At 36.4% G+C, this 20287-nt stretch overlaps 1 protein-coding gene across 2 annotated transcripts in view; it reads right to left on the reverse strand.

The window, feature by feature from the left end:
* The window catches only part of LOC137406448 (peripheral plasma membrane protein CASK-like), a 107327-nt gene that overhangs the window by 80607 nt on the left and 6433 nt on the right, over positions 1 to 20287 (reverse strand). The window contains exons 3-9 of one of the 2 annotated variants that reach the window (XM_068093031.1): positions 16714 to 16798; positions 9859 to 9971; positions 7955 to 8060; positions 7642 to 7719; positions 6696 to 6874; positions 1539 to 1589; positions 263 to 438 (exon numbers count right to left, since the gene is read on the reverse strand). In XM_068093031.1, coding sequence (XP_067949132.1) covers positions 263 to 438; positions 1539 to 1589; positions 6696 to 6874; positions 7642 to 7719; positions 7955 to 8060; positions 9859 to 9971; positions 16714 to 16775 — 765 coding nt within the window. In that variant the 5' untranslated portion in view covers positions 16776 to 16798. The remainder of the gene's footprint in view (positions 1 to 262; positions 439 to 1538; positions 1590 to 6695; positions 6875 to 7641; positions 7720 to 7954; positions 8061 to 9858; positions 9972 to 16713; positions 16799 to 20287) is intronic. The other variant, XM_068093032.1, reaches the window with a different exon arrangement.

The raw sequence follows: 20287 nt of genomic DNA on the forward strand, positions 1-20287 counted from the left end.
ATGTGGGTGGATACTTTAGTAATACATTTTACTCACTCATACATGTAAATGTATGTTTAGTCATTGTAGGTCATTCAAAGTTAACAGTGTGTCTGTACAGCATATCAAGGATTATATATTTTGATAGACTTCACAATGAACTCCGCAAAAGTTTCGCCTTCATCCACAAAAATTTGATGTCTTGTAATCGCAACAACGACCAGCCACTATTCATGACAAATACCGGCAAATGCTATTAAAGCCAAGAAGTGTGACAACTCACAAAAGGTCGCTTCCTAGCGATTGTCTTCTCCAAGTAAGCGCCAGAGCCATAGAATGGGAGACTACCACTGAGCAGTACAAAGAGTATCACACCCGCCCCCCACACATCCACTGGTCGTCCATAAAACTCTCTCCGTATAACCTCTGGCGCCTGGTAATTTGGTGTTCCGACACGCCCTGTGTACATACATCATTCCTGGCAACTCACCGTGTTAACGTGATAGAAGCCAGATCACTAGCAATAGCGTGAAAATTAACTTGAGAGAAAAGGTGAAACGGATGTAAGCAACTGTACAACTATGAAAGCAATTAGGAGTTGTTTGCCCACTCGTAATTAACAAAGCCGGCTCTGCCAAACTAGCTGTTGTCCATAATTTTGGTATGGCGGTAGCATAATTAGAGAATACAGCCTTTCAATTTGATTTTTAAACAGAATTATATCGGAGTTATGGCTGCCCTGCTTTAATACAAGTTAAATTACAAGCCATATTTAGATATTCCACAATCTTTCCAAGTCTCATAATGCCAGTGTTCAATCCAGGAGAGTGACACGAACAGCTTATGAGAGGACTAAACCACCTGCTGTAACCCATCTCTATATGAAGTCATAAGTCAGTAGCGAAGCATTTTACCGCGCAAGGCTTATAGCACAACAGACGAGTCACATGAAGAAAGCTTGAGCTAAAGGAGAAACAGTTGGCACAAATAATGGTACAAGGCAAAATGTTTGAGATGCGCAAGAAGTAATCAGGGAGGTGTTCATCAAACTCCGAATGCTCTATCAATAAATTATTGATAAACTATTGATCACGGATGATGGTTCTATAAAAAGGTGGCTTAATGCCACAAGACTACCTTTAGTAGATCAGCAACCACATGAGAAAGACCAGGTGGTCGATCATGGTAAAAGTTACTGGTCAATCACGAGACATAATTTAGCCGATTGCAGGTATATTATTACTGATTATTTGGTCTTTGTAATTTGAAAAGGACGATGGTCCCCGTCAGTACTACTGAATCACTTCGACTTGGTTGTGTGAAAAATTGCTCACGAGGCGTGTGAGTCTGGGCAGCCCTGATGTACATATAGACCAGTTGTGACGGTCTGAAACATCTTCATGTAGTAAAAATTAAGAAAATAATTGAGATCTTGCACAAAACAAACCATTTTTTCATTCATAGAGATAAATTTGTGAATTTGGACATAAATAAAACTCATTAAAACGCTTCAAATACCTCCTTGATAATTTCTTATGCAGCTGAGAGAATAAGCTTACCAATAAAATTAGTAGCTACATAGTGCTCTATGTCATCATGCAGCGGGATTTCTGAAAGTATATCAATGATAACAAGGCAAAGGAATGCAAACAACAAGCAGCTGTAAATCATAGAAAATATGAATGAAGCAAACAAACGAGACAGCAGCATTAACTCATTGATGCACTGGAAGGTAAGTTATCCCGCAGTTTGTTATATTTACCAGCGTGTACATAAAATGTAGATGTTAATTTATTCCCCGATGTTAAAGAGGTCCTTAAGGAGTTATCTCCCTGTTTCCCTACATAACTAGGACTCTACGAGCACAAACTTGAGATTTCAAGTTTTGTTGTCCAGCCAAAGGTTGCCCTAGAGTAATACAAATCTCCTGGCTGTATCAATGATTGTCATAATCAGTCATACAAGAAAATTGAGATACGAGTAGAATTTCAAGCAAGTTTCTGACTTTAGATACGAGAAACCTTTTATATGCAAGCATACGAGTCGGTTCTCGATGGATACTAAATGGTCAGGTATACGAAATGCCGTTTTTGAGAACAGCATTGCTCGTCTTTTTTGTCAAATCAGTTTGAGAAAAAGTTTTAAAAAGGTCGGCTAAAAGTTATAATGAAAGTGAGCCAAAAAACGCCAAGCCAGAACCAGATAATAGAAAATACTATGAAAGACAGAATCAAAATTAAGTTTAGTGAAAGATTAAAAGTTAGCATCAGATGAGTGTTTAATAGCGTAATGTTTAATGTTGCGTAGCGTTACAAAAGTGCAATTTATCGAAATAGTTGCTGTCGAGTCTCTCTCATACCGCTGCTAGCCACTTAACCTGTTTCGAAGGTAAAAACTCCATACAGTACTGTGCATAGTGATGTAGCATTTTATTGCAGATATTACCAACTAATGGGTATTTGTTACTCGGTGAGCGTAGGTACTGAATCGCAACAACTAAAAACAAGTTTTCCATCGTAATATCCGATTTTAGGTGGATTTTTCATTTTCATAATATGGAAACAGATTAATTCATATTAATTTTATATAGGAATATTGCATTGAAATACTAGAACATTGAGATACGAGTTCAGTCCCAGAATGCATCAAATTCACGTGTCGAAGTATGACTGCTTAATAGCAAACATACATCTAGAATTGAGTGAGTACTTTGGGAAGAGAAACTTAAAATATTGCTTCACATTTGTCGTGTTGATGCAATTATTGAGGGAAATATACAGAAAAAATTAAATTTTTGTACATTTTTTAGAATGTTTGAATACTGTTCTAGAGTTGAAAAAGGTGTAAGACTTTTAGGTTTACTACTACAATAGGTTTAATGAGCAGAGAGAAGTTGTGGCATAACAGATAATCGATTGAATGTATAGAGTGTGATTACACTATAATGTGTCTTAAAATAGAAACGTAAGATAATTTAACCTGACCACGAAAAATCTAAAGTAAGGATGGAGTTAGATTGCATTCTGGTAGTCATCTTCCGAGCAGCCAGACATTAATGCAATAGCGTGAGGTCACAGTTTGATAAACTAAATTACAAGAGCAATCAGTTAGCATCATAGCCCTAGTTTTCTCAAGTTTCTATTAATAACACTCGCAGCATGATTATCAATAGCAAGCACAAAAAATGCATGCATACCAGTACTAGAAATCTAGCCATCGAGGTAAAAATGGAGGCTAATGTAGGTTTCTAATTAAGCAAAAAATGACTCTCAAATACAAATTAGACTGGACAAATAAAATACGGGAGAGGTGAAAGGGCAGTTTTATGATACAACATCAATAAGCATGACTATGCCAACACAAACTGCCAAAAATGGGAGAGGAGAGAAAAGGACAATTCAACCTGTAATGACTGCATCTTTTGTAGAGCCTTACAAGCAATTTAATAGTAATAACCATAGCAGGGGGAGGCAGTGGAGAAGCCCTAAACGCAGTCAAATAGCCCTAGTTCAGCTTTTAACTCCTTTCTGCCATCAAATTGCTAGAGAGGTTGTTGTGATTTTGAAGGACATGTCGAAAGTAGCCATGCAACCAGGGATGTCATTATAACTGGTTTACAGCTCAGCACTTCTACATTCATATGTTGATAAACAGACATTTTCCCTTTAAATGTGGTTTACTCATCAGAACTGATTTCTTTCAAGAGCATGTGTTTATATCTTCCTCAATAGATATCTTTCAAGCTTGCATTATAGTAAGCCTTGGCTTTTAGCACTGAGCTGATTGCGCTTCGGTTAGTATCAAAAGCATTGAGCTATTTTTGTTAAAGTGGGAGAGGCTATCGCAACAAACTGTGTGGCCAGAGTGAGGCTAGGGATGAAGAGCTCTATTGATTATAGAGCCAACTAGATATCTCTATAGGTAATAACAGGTAAATTTATGACTCACAAAGGATACTTCAATGTCCAACAATAGATACCCTTGTGACTAATAATGGATACCTCTATGACAAAAATAATGGATAACTCTATAGCTAACAATAGGTAAATCTATGGCTAACAATTGATACCTCTATGGATACCCCTATGGCTAAAAATGGATAACTTTATAGCTAACTACGGGTACCTTTGTGGCTAGTAATGGATACTTTTACAGCTAACAATGACAAAGCTCTATGTGACAGCCTTTGCGGTTGGAAATGCTACAGGATCAACAATAGCAAATAATACTGGCATATATATACATGTATATACATATATATGTATATACATATACATATATATATATATACAGTCAAACATGGATAACTCGAACTTCACGGGACCGAGCAAAAGTGTTCGAATTATCAGAGCGTTCAAGTTATCAGAGCATTGTCACAAGTCCATGTATTTACTTATTTATTAGTAGATACATGTACATATACAAACTATAATATAAATCAAAAGCACAAATGGCTTGTTTTAAATTAAATGCTTCTAATGTAAGGTTTAAAACGTTTTTATCAAAAAGTATAGAGATTTTTCTATCCCTTGAGATTGGCTTGTTGTTTGAGGTGATGTTATTGCCAGGACATTTTTTAGATTGACATTGGCAAAACTTGATCGTTGTTGAAATGCTCAAAAGAAAAGACATCTTTTTTTTTAGCGTTTTACCCACGATCAATTTTGCTGATTTTTCTTGAAGTTTATGCAAAGATTACCTTACTTTACCTGGGATTCGTCAAGAGCAACACTCCGAGGCAGTTCAATTAAAAGTTTTACGAGGTTTTACGGTACATTGTATATCACTCACGCTTTTTGAATGGATACTTATTGAATGTACGCACATATTCTGTGTTTAGGTCAAACGATGAATAGTTTTTTAGCTAAGACAACGTATACGTTTAATTACAACAATTTTTAAGACGTTTTAAACATTCAACATTCCGACTTTGATTCAACACGGATTCAACGTCGGAAAACTATTCATCACGGGCTAGCCGAGTCACGCACTCAAGGATTTTCGCCACGCACATACAAAACAAAAACAACACGCTGTTTTTGTTTTGTATGTGCGTGGCGAAAATCCTTGCGCGCGTGACCCGGCTAGCCCGTGCTATTCATCGTATAGCAGTATAAATCAAAATTCACCAAACCTCTAGAAAAGTCGTTGAAACAAATATTTTGCCGATGGTGGTAATAACGACGCTTATGAATTACGAAAAGATGAGGTTTACCTCTATGGCTTTGAATAAAGTGATTTTCTAAAGCGATAACAACCGTTTCGGTAGCCGTTGGGCAAAAAAAACAGTTCGAATTAACAGTGTTGAGTTCGAGTTATCTATAGCAATTTATCATTACGTGGGAACGGACCAAAGAAACCGTTCGAATTAAATATGTGTTCGAGCTATCCATGGGCGAGTTATCCATGTTTGACTGTATATGCTACTTTACGATAACTGGCATGCTACCTAGATACATGGTATGACTAGTACCGTACTTTTCGGACTATTAGCCGCTACTTTTTTCTGATGATTTAAGCCAAGCGGCTTATATAAGGCTGCGGCTATTCTGTGGCTTTTTCTTTCACCGCTAGGGCGCATTAACCAGAATCTCTGGTTAGTGCGCCTCTAGCGATGAAAGAAAAAACGAAACAATGCCTAACGGTACTGTTCCTTTAGGCACTAGGTCAAAAAGCGTTGGTTAATACGAAACAGTTTCGTTAGGCACTGTTCTATTTTAAACAGCAAAGTTGCTGCCGTGTTAAAAAGCACCGTCCTGAGTTTTGCGGCCTATACAAAGATGTGACCTATGTATTGTTTTATTATCGTTCTTTTGGAAAATAAAGCAGATGCGGCTTATATAGGGGTGCGGTTTATAGTTCAAAAAGTACGGTAATAGACATGGTATGACACTAACAGGATAACTTCAAACAAGATAATATATTGCTGATTCTATGACAGATACTTCGCTACCAAAATTATTGATTTATTTGCAATGTGTTTATATTATTATTCTTGTTGAAAACACATGAAAGCATTGTTCTATATAAATACTGTAGAGATAACCTAGCCTAAATAATATATTAAAAATACAACAATGAAAAACAGAATATTGTTTTTAAATATACCGCCATAAAAATATAATTCATTATAAAGAGCCTAAAGACTTTGGTCCGCATTCGATATTTCCCTCAGTAGGTAAACACTATTAAAAGCTACTGAAAATGTATATTAAAGAGGTTTTTTAGGAGTGTGCGCATAAGTTTCGAATGTTATGTGGAAAATAAAAATTCCCTAAAAATTCTAGACAATCACGAAAATCAAAATCCAAGTTTTCCATCTAAAATGGCAAAAGAATGAATAAGAAACTATGCTATAAGGATAAGTTGATGACAACTCTTACATTTGGAGTAGTTTTATGACTGGATGTCTCTATTACCCATATACTCTATAGATAGATCAATAGTCAGCCATGGGACGACAATTGCAAAACTCTGGTAAGACTTCTGAATAAGGTTCACACAATATGCGTAGGTATTGTTATCCAGCTATAATATTACTTTTTAGGTTTTCCAAGTTGACATAGGAGTTAATATATCTCAATTACGATAGCCCAGAAAGGTGTGATGAGGCCATAAGGTTAAAAGCTAGGTATATACATGTAGCAGACTTAGCACAGGGTTAGTAAAATGTATGACAACTAGCATGGCTAAGGCAGCGTCTATATACTACCTACCTCCGTCGAGATGCTCTGAGTCACGCGGCAGCTGGATTGCGAGGCTGAAGTCTGTAAGTTTGATAGGAGCGGAGTTCTCTTTAGAAGCAAGAAGAGCGCAATGTGGCTTCACCTCTCGATGAATAATACCGTTGCTGTGACAATACTGCAGAGCCTCGAGTATCTGCCTCAAATAGTGGCTACAAACAGAAGTTTAATTGGTCATAGCAGCTGTTGCAATGCATCCTGGGACAGAGTACTATCCTCAATATCAGTTTAACTAAATGTGATTTGGATATCTTCTTGTATGGATAGAGGATTAGGATAAACATGAGCAATTCATAATCCAATCGCACACCTGTTACAATTTAGAAAGATATTAGCAGGAAGCCCAGCATTTTTTAAATTTTAATCAGGTGGCTCACAAGTTTGTGTTTGAGAAGTTGGTTCTCAGGACCCAGATGGAATTTTAAAACCAAATATTTTTAGTGACCTGGCGGAAGACACGGAGCATATGTGTATGAGGTTTGAATAAAATTGGCTATAAAATGTGAAAACGCAGATCGTTTTTGCAGATTACCAGGTGCGCGCGCTCACACATACGCGCTGCACACAAAATAAAAAAGTGGCTTTGTTAACATCGATATGCTAGTTTTTGCCTCAGTTAAGTACAAGATGGTACACCAAAACCAAGTCAGGTAATGTTCACTGACGGTGGACAAACGCATGCGGTGGACAAACACAAATCATTAAAAGCCAAGTCTTGAGATCTTTATCAATATGATGTCGTTAGGCTAATACTTAACTTTACACCAGAAATAACTTCTAAAATACGACATTAGGAGGTCCACAAAGCATCGCAGTTTTATAGCCGAAAAAAGAGTCGCTGCATTGTTCATCGCTGAAAATGTTTTGTTGGGTGAAATCGCCACGACGACCTCGTGGTCAGTATGGGAACCAGCCTTACCTAGCCACAGCCTCGCTGTACACGAAGCCTGCTGTCGCCTGCCTCACTGCTTCAAAACACAAATCTGTTCCATCCAAACTACAAACAATAAAATCCCAATGACATGCATTAGTTGGGAGCAATTTCTCGAATACATCAATAAGTGGCATTAGTAAGCAGGATAGTCTACTTTCACAAGGTCCTGCTGCAGGGCACCTCATACACAAGTAAAACCTACACTTCAACAGAATCATTGCAAAGGAGAGTCTATTTTCTTGTAATGACATTCAATAACAGAAGAAACTTTTGCGCAACTGTGCCAAATGATACTGACTGCTCGAAGACCATGTAGAGCATGCCCTCTGAACTGTATGTCTCCAGCAATTCCGTGATGTGTGGGTGTTTCAACATATGACATATCGTAGCCTCTCTCTTCAGATCTGCAACATAACACACCAATCAGGACAAGATGTTACTAGCAAAAGTTAACTAGGTTCAAATTGACATTGAATACACAAATGATGACCAACAGTTGCTGGAAGTAATACTCCTCCCATATTGGAAACTGATATCCAACAGAGAGATTTTGTGCTATAAACAAAGATTTTAGTGGAATAATGTGTTTCATTTTAGAGAAAGTTAATCAAAGATGGTTATTTGTCTATACTACCTAACCCAAATAGATACAATAATATTGCACGAGTATGGAACTCAGTTAATCTAATGATGTTAGTCGAAAGGAATAATATAACTTGTTACAGAATTCAAGCTTTTGTCGGCGCTAGACTTATCATTCTGATAGCAAAATCAGAAGGTTTAATTTTAAAGTGATCTTTGCTAGCTAATATTGGCGATTAATTAATTTTGCACAGTTCTGATTATTTGGTCGGAGCATACCTACATGAAAGTTCTACTTTGTAATAATATGGATTCAACTTCGGGTCAAGTTTGAAACCAATCATTTTTTCTATCTTAAACTTATTAGACAGTTTACATAAGTCGACTAAAGCTGTCACGTTGACCTAGTGTTTTAGTAACCAGAGAGTCAGAAACAATAGTTTTTGTGCAACTGCGTGTATACAGCGTTATATACAACAAACATGTAATGACTGACCGGAAATGTGAGCTAAAGAGGTTGTATTAACAGCCCCAGACAGGCATTACTGTCTCAAGGTGCAGGTAGACTCAAATACTCGTGTTGAACATGCAACTCCTAGTCATCAGAGGTTTTGTATAAAATTCCACTAACGAAAAAATCCTACTTACATGAACCATACTAAACTCTCTTTTATGGTTATAAATATTTAAAAATCAAGTCAAAACACAGAAGGTACCATAGATAGACTTGGTTTCAACTGATGAACCAAAACATACAAGTTTAAAATGTTTAAAAAGGTTAATGCCTTTCAGTTCATCAGTGAATTTTCATTTGGTAATGATTTTCAAGTATTTACAAAATTGAGTAAACAATTTTGACTTTTTATGCATAAATATAAACAAAAAGTTAGATTACTCAATCACAACTTATTTGAAAGGGAAAGTTTATTGCAAGAATTAGTTCATGTATATATAACCTAATTCTTGCAATAAACTTATAGCAGTATATTTATATATATATATATATATATATATATATATATATATATATATATATATATATATATATATATATATATATATATATATGTCTAAGTGGTTATTGGTTTGTTGGTCTGTCATATGTCCACCATTAGCGATAAGATACACAAAATTTACCTAGGAACAACAAAAATTGATAAAATTGTTCCATACTAGAATTGAACTTGGAAACAACAGTTTTGCAGTCAGGCGCACTAACTGCTACACCATTTGGCCACCTTGCCATATTATGGAACAATCGTGGACATACTTATTACACCTTTAATAGCACTCGAGACCGCCATTGTACTAAAGGAAAAACACTTGCCTAGACTTGCCCGAAATGCTATAAATAATTTATATATATTTATAGGATAAACTTGATTCAACACACAGAAATAAACTAACTTCTTCATTTAAAAGTTAGAATGGTAAACATTGTATGTTTATTAAAACAGACTTTTGTGCAAAACATTCTTAATTACTCGCGCAAAACTGGGCACTCAGCTGGTATACATATTCATAAAAACAATTTATTCAGTTGTTTCAGAAAACTCACGGTTTTTATTAACCCTGCTTACAAGTCGAATTGCATGACTTCCAATGACTGGCAGAACATACCTTCAGCAGAAAGGCCAGGGCAGGCTGTGAACTTGGCCACATCAATAATCTTAACAGCAAATGGTTGCTTGGTGGATCTGTGCACACACTTTCGAGCCACACTGAATGGACCTCTGCAATGTGATTGGCAAATTGTTGGATGCTAGTAATACTTAATAAACACCCTACCATATTTTTGGACTTATTGTTATGATAGGCCTACATGCGCATGTGTGGCATGAAAGCAAAGATGGCCAACTAAAAATAGATTTTGAAGAAATCTACTACGGCCAATTAGACTGTTCTTGAAAATTGGGATGACAGCTGACAATTTGGAGGGACTGGTTTGTATGTAAAATCTTTTGAGTAAAACATCTGCTGATAGCATGTGATACAACCATCTGGCAAGCGCTTTATAGCTGTGTGATATGAATAAATTCAGTGTTGCTAAATAGAAATACAATGCAACAAACAGTCATGTAATGTGATGTCTTTGGATAAAGATTTTAATTTGTTACATCACAATTATTTTGCCAGCCAGCCTTGAAAGAAGTGCCATATAAAAACACTCAATGCTGCAACCAATAATGTATAGACAACTCCAAATTACTGCAACTCCGATACAAGTAAAAAAGGAATCAATGCGTTGAAACATTGCTTCTTGTTAACAATTAACATCCATAACTGAATGATTTTGTTAACAGTAGTAAATGAGAGAAAGTTTTATGTCTATTAGCTAAAAACCAACATGTAGTGTTACTGATCATTTGAACGCATCAAACTGCTACAATTTATTTCAGCAAGAATAGTGATTTACTGAATAACTCTTTCAGAAAGCAGACCAGATCTTCCGCGACATTGCCACCTCAAATATGGGTGCTTATGAACAACTTTCTCACAACATAGCAGATAGGCTACGACCTGAAATCGCTTACAATAGTTGTCAATGTGTTTTATAAAGCTTCTGTGAAAAGTTCTGCAAATACTGTAAAAGGTTTCTGTCAAAGTTCTGTGAAAGGTTAGCTTACCATAATGTAAGTAAAATATTACACCAATAGGTCTATTATGGTTGTAAAAAGCATTTCGATATCTTAATGTCAAAACAGCTTCAAAACCAAAAGGTTTCCTACAAAGCCCTAAATAGGCCTATGCTAGAATGCGTTTGAAATCCGTCCTATGATTTTACAAACACAAAAAAAAACAATTAAATCCAGCTTTAAATGGTTTACAATAAGAATGGCTGTTCATAATAATAGTTGTGAATGATGTATTGAAGGAGTTCTATAAGATTCACAGATCTTTACTCTTTGAAGGAACAGAACATTGTTAATTGTTTCTTGCCTCTAAAAACTTAGTTATAGCCAGTTTATGATTTGTCTCAGAAAAAATCCAAGGAAAAACCGCCAGCGCACTCTACCTGACTCAGCTATCATGTGCCATCGTATAGCTAAATCAAAAGGGAAAACTCCTGCATTTCTCTAAAATTGTGAGAGATACTAGATCAAATCTAACCACCCCATGTACACAAACTACTCCACGCATACTAACCACCCCATGTATACTAACCACCCCATGTATACTAACCATCCCATGTATACTAACCACCCCATGTACAGTGCACCCTCGAGATACGATTACCCTGATATACGATTTTTTCACCTTACGAAGTCAAACATTGTGATATCTTCACCTCGCTATACGAATTTTATTTCACCATACGAATTTGAGAAAAGTTTCGCCCGAGTTAAAATTTGGCCGTCGGTGTGCTCATAACACACGTCGAAATAAAAAAGACACCGAAATATGGTTTCCCAAAAACATTCTTAGAACGTTTAGACGAGACACGATGATCGACTTCTCTCATATCCGCGTGGAAAATTTCGTGTAAAATGCACAAGCGAGAGCAAATATTCATTTGTAGCGTTATTATACCTTTTACTATAAACTTTTAAGTCAGCATACGTATATAACTACAAGTATCTACATTTAATTCGTTATCTATGGAATCTGAGACCGATACAAACGTTACAAAACGAAGGAAAATTGATTTCTATGTCAACAAAGTTGGATGTCGTAAATAAGAAGGGACCCGTATTATCAACATTGTCAAGGAATATGATCGCAACCAATCAGCACTTGCAATTATTATTAAAACAAGAACTCCATTAAAGCAAGCACAAGAAAGAGCTTCCGACTGAACATTTGAATGAGCTAGGTCATGCACGCGATCAGCATACAAAAGGAGCAACCATTTAGTAAAGGCGAGCATGTAGAAGATACAGGAAACCCGCATTCGCAGAAATATTTTATGTGTTTAATTTACTGATGTGGACTGGTACATTAAAACAATGCATGTATAATATATATTATTTATCTCTTGTGTGGCATGTTTTTCATATTTTATTTGTTTCCTTTTGATTTTATGTTTTATTCTCTTGTTTAACCATGTTTTTGCATATGGGCTTGTTATCTTCTACGTGAATACAATTCATCGTATGTATGTATGTAACGCATATAACTAGCTGCTCAGGATAGTTGACGCATCCACAGTACTTTCTGAAACTTGCTAAAGCCCTGTCCCCCCCATAGGGTATAAATACGTACAAACTTTGTATGTATGGTTACATTGATTCTTGTGCACATTTCATACAAGACAAACTACTGTACCACATTCTCTGGATCCTTTTACAAGCGCTAGCTAGCAATTTTCTTGTTGAAAGATAGAAGAATTGGACAGGAATGGACAACTTCTTTTAGCCTGCTAAAAAATTCCAATTCATTACGTTTTAAATTTATTTTCAAGTGTGCAGCACCATAATTAGCATTGATACGCTTTTGCCTCATCTCTTTTACTCGCTACATGTACCAGATAAAGCCACGTTACTCCAAAGGTGTGTACGTCCTGTGTAGAAAATAAAATTTTATTTTTCTTTTCGGTAGCCATTAAATGGTCAAGTGTGCGAGGTGCCGCTTTCTATAACTGCATCGCTCGGCCTTATTGATTTAGGTTGAAAAAGGTTTCAAACAGATATGCTAAAGTTTATAGTGAAAGTGAAGATAAGAACTGCTGAAGGATAAAATTTCGTGATAAAAAGTTGATACATACTAAAACTTAGTTTTAAGTTTAGGTTTAGCAAGCTAAACTTACTTGAAGTGAATTCAAAGTTTATGTTATGCGTACCTTTTGAAGGTAAGAACTCCTTACTGTACGTACTGCATTTGGTACACACATTATAATTTTGCGTTTTATTGCAGATCATAACCATTAAAATACACTAAATACAATACAGTTACTGTAGGTAACTATAATTACTAAAGTTAACATACTATTTTGTTGCTAATTGTCAATATGTACACATTTCTGTAAAAAAAATTGACGATTTTGACTAGGGGGTGTTTGCATTGTTTAATTACAATGGTCTCTATACCCCGATATACGAATTTTTCACCATACGATGCCAACCCTGGAACGAATTAACATCGTATCTCGAGGGTGCACTGTATACTAACCACCCCATGTATACTAACCGCCCCATGTATACTAACCACCCCATGTATACTAACCACCCCATGTATACTAACCACTCCATGTATACTAACCGCCCCATGTATACTAACCGCCCCATGTATACTAACCGCCCCATGTATACTAACCACCCCATGTATACTAACCGCCCCATGTATACTAACCGCCCCATGTATACTAACCACCCCAGCATACACTAATCGCGTACACAACTAGTAGAATTCAAAAGTAACCGAAGCTAGCTCCAATCTCATTGCTAGGTAGTCAAACGACAAACCATATTAGACAAGTCCGCCAATTAATTTTTCTCCTGTACTTTACCTTAAAGTAAAATGAAGATGTGACTATGAAGCGTTTTCAGTTTCAGCTAGACGGCTTAATCAGCGCTTGTTATTGGTGCTGACAAACATTTGATACAATTTGCTAATTAGAACGAAGGTCAAATATATCGCAATAGCGAACCTTGACCTAAAATACCATCGACAGCTGAACGACATTGGTGAAAACTAGCATATCCAAGAGTCCCACGACGATGTAAATCAGATCTAAATGAGATGTAGTACCCGCCGATTGGCGCTGAAAGTGCTGGGACAAACGCAATTAACCAAAGTTAGATGGAATATCAAATGGAACTGCTCTTCAGCCTACAACCCATGTGAGTGTGTAATTTAGATTGTTGTCCTATAGAGTATGGGATAAAACATTTTGGGAAAAATGTTGAGAAAATCTAGATAGAGCGCCCTGCAGACAATTAGCAAACTGGTTGGTATCGCTTAGATCGTTCCTCAAGACTATTTCAACTCGACTGGTCGGCAGTCTAAACTGCTCTATGTAAAGTCAGTAATAGACTCATAGCATAACAAAACAAACCAAGTATCAACAGAAAGTAGCTTGTGTTGGAATCACCAAGGAAAATATTTACTCACATCAGACATATCTGCTATGACTGTAAACAATGAATACTACACCGAAGACTACCTGCTCATACAAAATTACTGTACGGATTCACTGCCTTCGACAGTAGCCTCCACAACTAGCATTATATAAGCCAGCCACGATGTTTTTATTATTTGTATGATGCTGATCTGGAGTTGTGCATGTGTCGAGTTACAGTGTGATAAGTTACAGTGTTTCAATGGAAATGTGCATGCTGTGGATTAATGAGGGTGCTTTTGTAAAAATGTTAAGGATTTCTACGCCAGATGTCATAGCAGCGAATTCAGAACTGTTCAAATCGAAATAAGAACGACTGAAGTGTGAGAAGTGTTCAAAAAATGGAATAGCTTGCATGGCACTTTCTTGTCCATCAATCGCAAGTGCCGTTCTATCTTTTCCAACCACAAAACAATCGGCAAAAATTGGTCAGTAACAAAGCTCACGTTAACTAGCGGATTTTTGCTGCTTCCAAACTTGCAGATTAACCGCGTCGCGGAAACATGGCGAGTCTATATCTTTGGGCCGCTAGAATTCATCTTGTCAGGCAATCTGATGAGCAACGCTATGAGAATATGACACAGTCAGCGAAGGGTTTATTTCATTAGCTGTAAGCAGCAGACGTCTAGCGCTTCTCGTGAAGAACCCCTAGACATGTAGCGGTCATCTTAGAGTGGACAGATGATATCAGATAATTTACATAATGCACCAGCTTTGAGTGTCAGCTACACTTTCAGGCCTTCACAAGATAACCACTTGACTAGTAATTTAAGCGTGGGGCATGTTGAGGAGATAGATGCAAAAGCCCCGCGTCCTACTTTGAGGGACATCCAACCGCATCAATGAGTACTAGAATCTATTTGCTTCGAGCTGTCATTCAGGTAATTAGCCTGGCTATATGCAACAGAAGCTAAAATTTTAAACATTCAAAAAGAAATTTTTTTTGAAAAAATAGAATATGTCATCATTGTCATGCCTATCTGAAACTTAGCGGATGAGTTGTGGAGTTGAGGATTGTGAAAAACACATACATACTAAAACTTCAAATATGTGTTTAGTAGGCTTAAGCTAAATTCATTAAAGTTAAATTCAACGCTTTGGTTATGCGTCTGTCTCAAAAGTGAGAACTACCTACTGTATGTATTACTCATGATTTTTACCAGAGATCGTTTGACCGTTTGCATTAGATAATTCCTACAGGTTTCTATACCTTTCTATACAACATTTTCGCCTTACGATGCCAACATTGGAACGAATTATAATCGTATGGCGAGGGTCCGATGTACCAGCAATACTATATTGACAGTAGAATCTTATATGGGAAGGAAGGGTTTCATCTGGAATTTTATAAAAGTAAGAAGGAAACTACAGTACAGTAGACGCTTCTATAACGTAACTTCCACATAACTTAAACAAATTATGTAAAGTTTTTGCTTCAAACTACGTAAAAATTCCATATAACGTGAGGTGTCGAGCGAGTTCTCAAATTTGATTTTAACAATACGCATCTTGTGATAACTCTTAAAAATATCGCTTTCCAATTTGTCGCACTTGAAAGAGGAAGCGACATATAGAGCTATCTCTATATACGGTATACTAGTATTCGGACAGTCTAGTTCAGCGTGAGACATGGTCAGGTGTATCGATAAAGTTCAGTTAACAAGTAGCTGCATAATTAGGCGGTAGTGTCAGTCTACCGAACTGACTGTCTCCAGCTCGAGTATCATTAAAAGCTATCTTTTATCATAACCTTGGACCTGTTTTGACAGAGAGAGGGACGGACAGATAGACACTGGTCTTATTATAGTAGAGTTATACTTTTGTTTGACTTCATTTTAGGCATATACAATATTTTTATTTTTTGTTTGTTTTGCAAAACAGACCTTGCTGTCAAGAATAAAAGAGGAACTTGAAGTAAATTGACGTTGAAGGTGTGCATTCTCCTCAACCTATTGTAAAATTACTGCAATCATAGACTGTGAACCAAGTGAAAGTGATAAGAAAAGGAGTAAAGTTATTGATACAAACTAACAATACTACAGTGATGGTACAGTCATTAAATTAAAAACTTAAATCTTGTCTTTTTCCTTTTTGATGCCCAAAGGGGTGAGTTTGGGAAGATCTTGGAACGGATTAGGCAATTTACATGTATTTCACTGTTTTTCACTGTTCCTATATAACGTAAAATCTATTTAACATAAACTTTCCCCGGAATAGATCGTTTATGTTTGACTACTATTTTACTACTATTATGTCTACTGTATTTGATAAATATAAACATGCTCAGCAGATAACCTGAGCAGCGACCCACGATAAGCAGAGGATGACATGACACAACGAGGAAACTAAAACCACAGATAAGACATCAGCTCAGCTATTTAATCATTCGGACATAAGCATGGCTGACAGACTCCTACCTCCCTATCACTTCCTGTAACTCATAGATCTGATCGAACAGCACCTCCTGGTTGTCTGCCATCTCCTACAGATTGTTTAGTTTACCTGAAATAAATACTAATAACATAGATCTATGCAGTGCTAATGTGAATTCTCTCGACACAAGTTTATGAAACAACTCTATCAAACTTTCTAATTGACCCTCTTTTAAACTAGTGAAGCAAAGCATTTGGAACAGACAGAAAAACGATTCGGTGGTATCTGTCCATGTTGAATTTTCTTAGAGAATGCTTAAGACCTGAACCAAAAAAATCCACCTGGATGGTTTGGTAACCACTTTACATGCATGTGGCCATACACATTTGAAGATGCTACAACATTTGCTAATTACTAAGGAGAGCAAACTCCAGGATCAAAAGGTATAAATCTGATGATTTAATTGCACCATCACCTTTGACATCATCAAGTCATGTTCATGTATGCGCATATAAAGTCGAACCTCTCCCTATGAATGCCTAAATAAGCAAATTTGCCAACATCAATGTAAAATCGGAGCAAATATTTGAGTCAGCATACATCTGTATCAATTTCTGACAATGTCTGAAGTTTGGTGAAAGCGATATATGAAGAAAAAAGCTTGACGTGAGTGGAGACACGACCTCACTAGGTGAATGCCCGGGGTTGCACAAGTAATAAAAACAGCTTATATATAGTTGCGGGCTATATAGTGTAAATGTGATGTAGTGAGTAGACTAAGTGATGTAATGTCATTAAGCCGTTTTTTATAACCCGTGCAATGCAGGGCATTCATCTAGTATAGTTATAGGCCTATACATGCATTTTTAATAACTATATTTATAAAACTATGTTTATCCTGCATGGCTTTATACTATCTTGGAACCACTCTTTATCATAATTCAACCATTTATTCGGTGTGCTTTGGATTTAGTATTGTAACAAACTAGCTGATGACCAGCAAGCCAAACACAACATGGGGGCGGCAGTAAATATTAAACACGCCAAGTACAGATGAACTGGCTAGCACTCACTGCATCAATGTGCTAGATTCACCAGCGAATTCACGCAATATTCCTCTAGCACTCTGCAAGCTATAAGCAAAGGAAAGGTTACAGCGCCCAAGACTGAACCACAGAAAAGTCAACAACGATGGCGTGAACTGAAATAGTTATATCAACACATGACAACATTCCATTCATTCCAGGAGCGGGTTCTTATTCACAGCTGTTACATCATTATTGAATTTTCAACCTCTCAATAAATTTCCGACTCCTCGACAGAGCTATTGGCAGCTCTACTTTGTTACTTGACACATTGATGGATAAGAAGCCAATAAGTAGAAGCTTTTGATAGAAAATCAAGAACATCGATCTCCAAAACACAGTCAGATCTCTCTATGATCACCGCAGCATACCAATTTTTCATTATATGCCGTGACATTTGGGCAAATATTTGACTCCTCACTCAAAATCATTTCTGACATAACAAGATAAAAAGCTTCTCAAAATATTGCGGTTTCGTAAGTACAAGTAAAGCATCAATTAAAAAGAAACCATACAAATATATAAATAATAACAATATATATCAGCAGAATTAGTCTGAACTCAACCTTGGGTATGCTAGATTAACAGTAACCTCTACCTCCAAACCTACACATCGTTGAGCTGACACTACCTTTAGCATGTCCCTATGATAAAGTAACAATAAAACCTCATTATTTAGCACATTACTATTTAGGCTTTTTATATAGTATTTAGCTTATTGTATAGTGTTATATAATACATTTGTTTAGATGCTTGGTGTCAGTTACCTGCAGTACTTGTTCAGTACTATAGTTATTCGTACAGTGCACCCTCGGGTTACCATGTCCATGTTATAGGCCTATGATTTTTGAGCACGATGTTTTTTCATCCTCGCCATACGACTTTTTTTTGCTATACGATATCAACAAAAATTTCTTTAAAAATTAGCAGTCGGTGTGCTGAACACGTCGAAATAATGAAGATGCCGATATGCTTTTCGTCAAACTCCCTCTCACAACGCCTGAAAGAGTTACGATACCAACTCTCTCTCAGTTCAGCATTATTCGTTGTAAAGTATAGTGATGGCAAAGTTGAAGTGAAATACGTACTAAAACTTAGCTTCAAGTATGTGTTTAGTAAGCTAAATACATTTAAGTTAAATTCAACGTTTATGTAATACATCTGTCCCCAAGGTAATAACTCTTTACGGTATAATGTACTGCACATATTAAATTGTCATGTTACATTTTATTGCAGACCATAACTACTAAATACGACAAAGTTACTCTAGGTAACTATAGTTACTAAGGTTAAAGAGTGACTTGCAACAAAATTAACATTAGGCTACAATTATTTGGTATCAAAAGATTCACCATGTTTTATTCTGCTGTGTTGTAGGTTCAAGATATGTGGAAATGTTGATTACAAGCTCTTAAAAGTTAAAAAACAGACAGTTAATTGCAGCCATCATGAATACCTCTCCAAAACAGCTCAAATGGGACGTAGTTGAACACGATGTGCTTCTGTTTACACTTGCATGCAACTTCATTGGTCGAAATATTTTCACAAATATACTACACGCATTCAAAAAATCCAAGTCCATTGTCCTTATGTGTCTGTTTCATTATCATTGCAATGCTGTCACTTTGAGCACTGATATCTTAAAACCTAGTCTAAAATTAGTTCATTTTTTTTAAAATTAGCTCGAAGGAGTGCATATTATCCTCTGATAAACATGAAGAGCCTGCTGGTCACCTGTGAGAGTCGAAAAATGCTACAGAAATTGTTCACGCAATTTGGCAGGAAGTATGGGTCACATGATCAAATTATGACTAGACGATTAGACCAAGCCGAAGCAAAACTGTAAAGTAGCGGCGTCTATATTTGATACGGACTTTCTGGTAGAACCCGCAGTGTTCGTCATAAACTAGTGCTACGAGATGTTTTATATTGAGCTTTTTATTGGCCTTTCATTTCACGTGATAACATCATGTGTCAAAACAACAACCACATCGAGTTGAGTGCTCCATGGAAATAAAGGGATTCCAAAATACAGCGTTTTCGTAATGGCTGCAATTAACTGTTTGTTTGAGCTTTTAATTAAGCGCTTGTGATCACATTTCCACATATTTTTTATAAGTACAGTACGCATATAACATTGTGATGTCTTTTACCATGGGGTGTTTGCATTAGATAATTACTATGGGTTTCTATACCCCCTCCATACGACATTTTCACTTTAGGATGCCAACATCAGAATGAATTACCCTAAGACACTTATGTATTCGCGGCATCTAACTTTCGCGTTTTCGCAGTGTCATCCTCTCGCGAAAGTTTCATGTGCAAAACTAAACTATCATAACAAACGAGCGAAAAAGCGAAACTAAATAGCTTTGTTCATTGATATTGTAGAATGGAATTTTATAACGACATTTATTTTAACGTTTTTAACGACCACTATAGCATCGTTAAAATATAAACCAACAAAATAACTTGACTGTCAAAATTTATTACGATATTATTTTGCAATTAATTATGATTACTTTCCCATTAA

The sequence above is a fragment of the Watersipora subatra genome, chromosome 10, assembly GCF_963576615.1.
Source record: "Watersipora subatra chromosome 10, tzWatSuba1.1, whole genome shotgun sequence".
NCBI lineage: Eukaryota > Metazoa > Bryozoa > Gymnolaemata > Cheilostomatida > Watersiporidae > Watersipora > Watersipora subatra.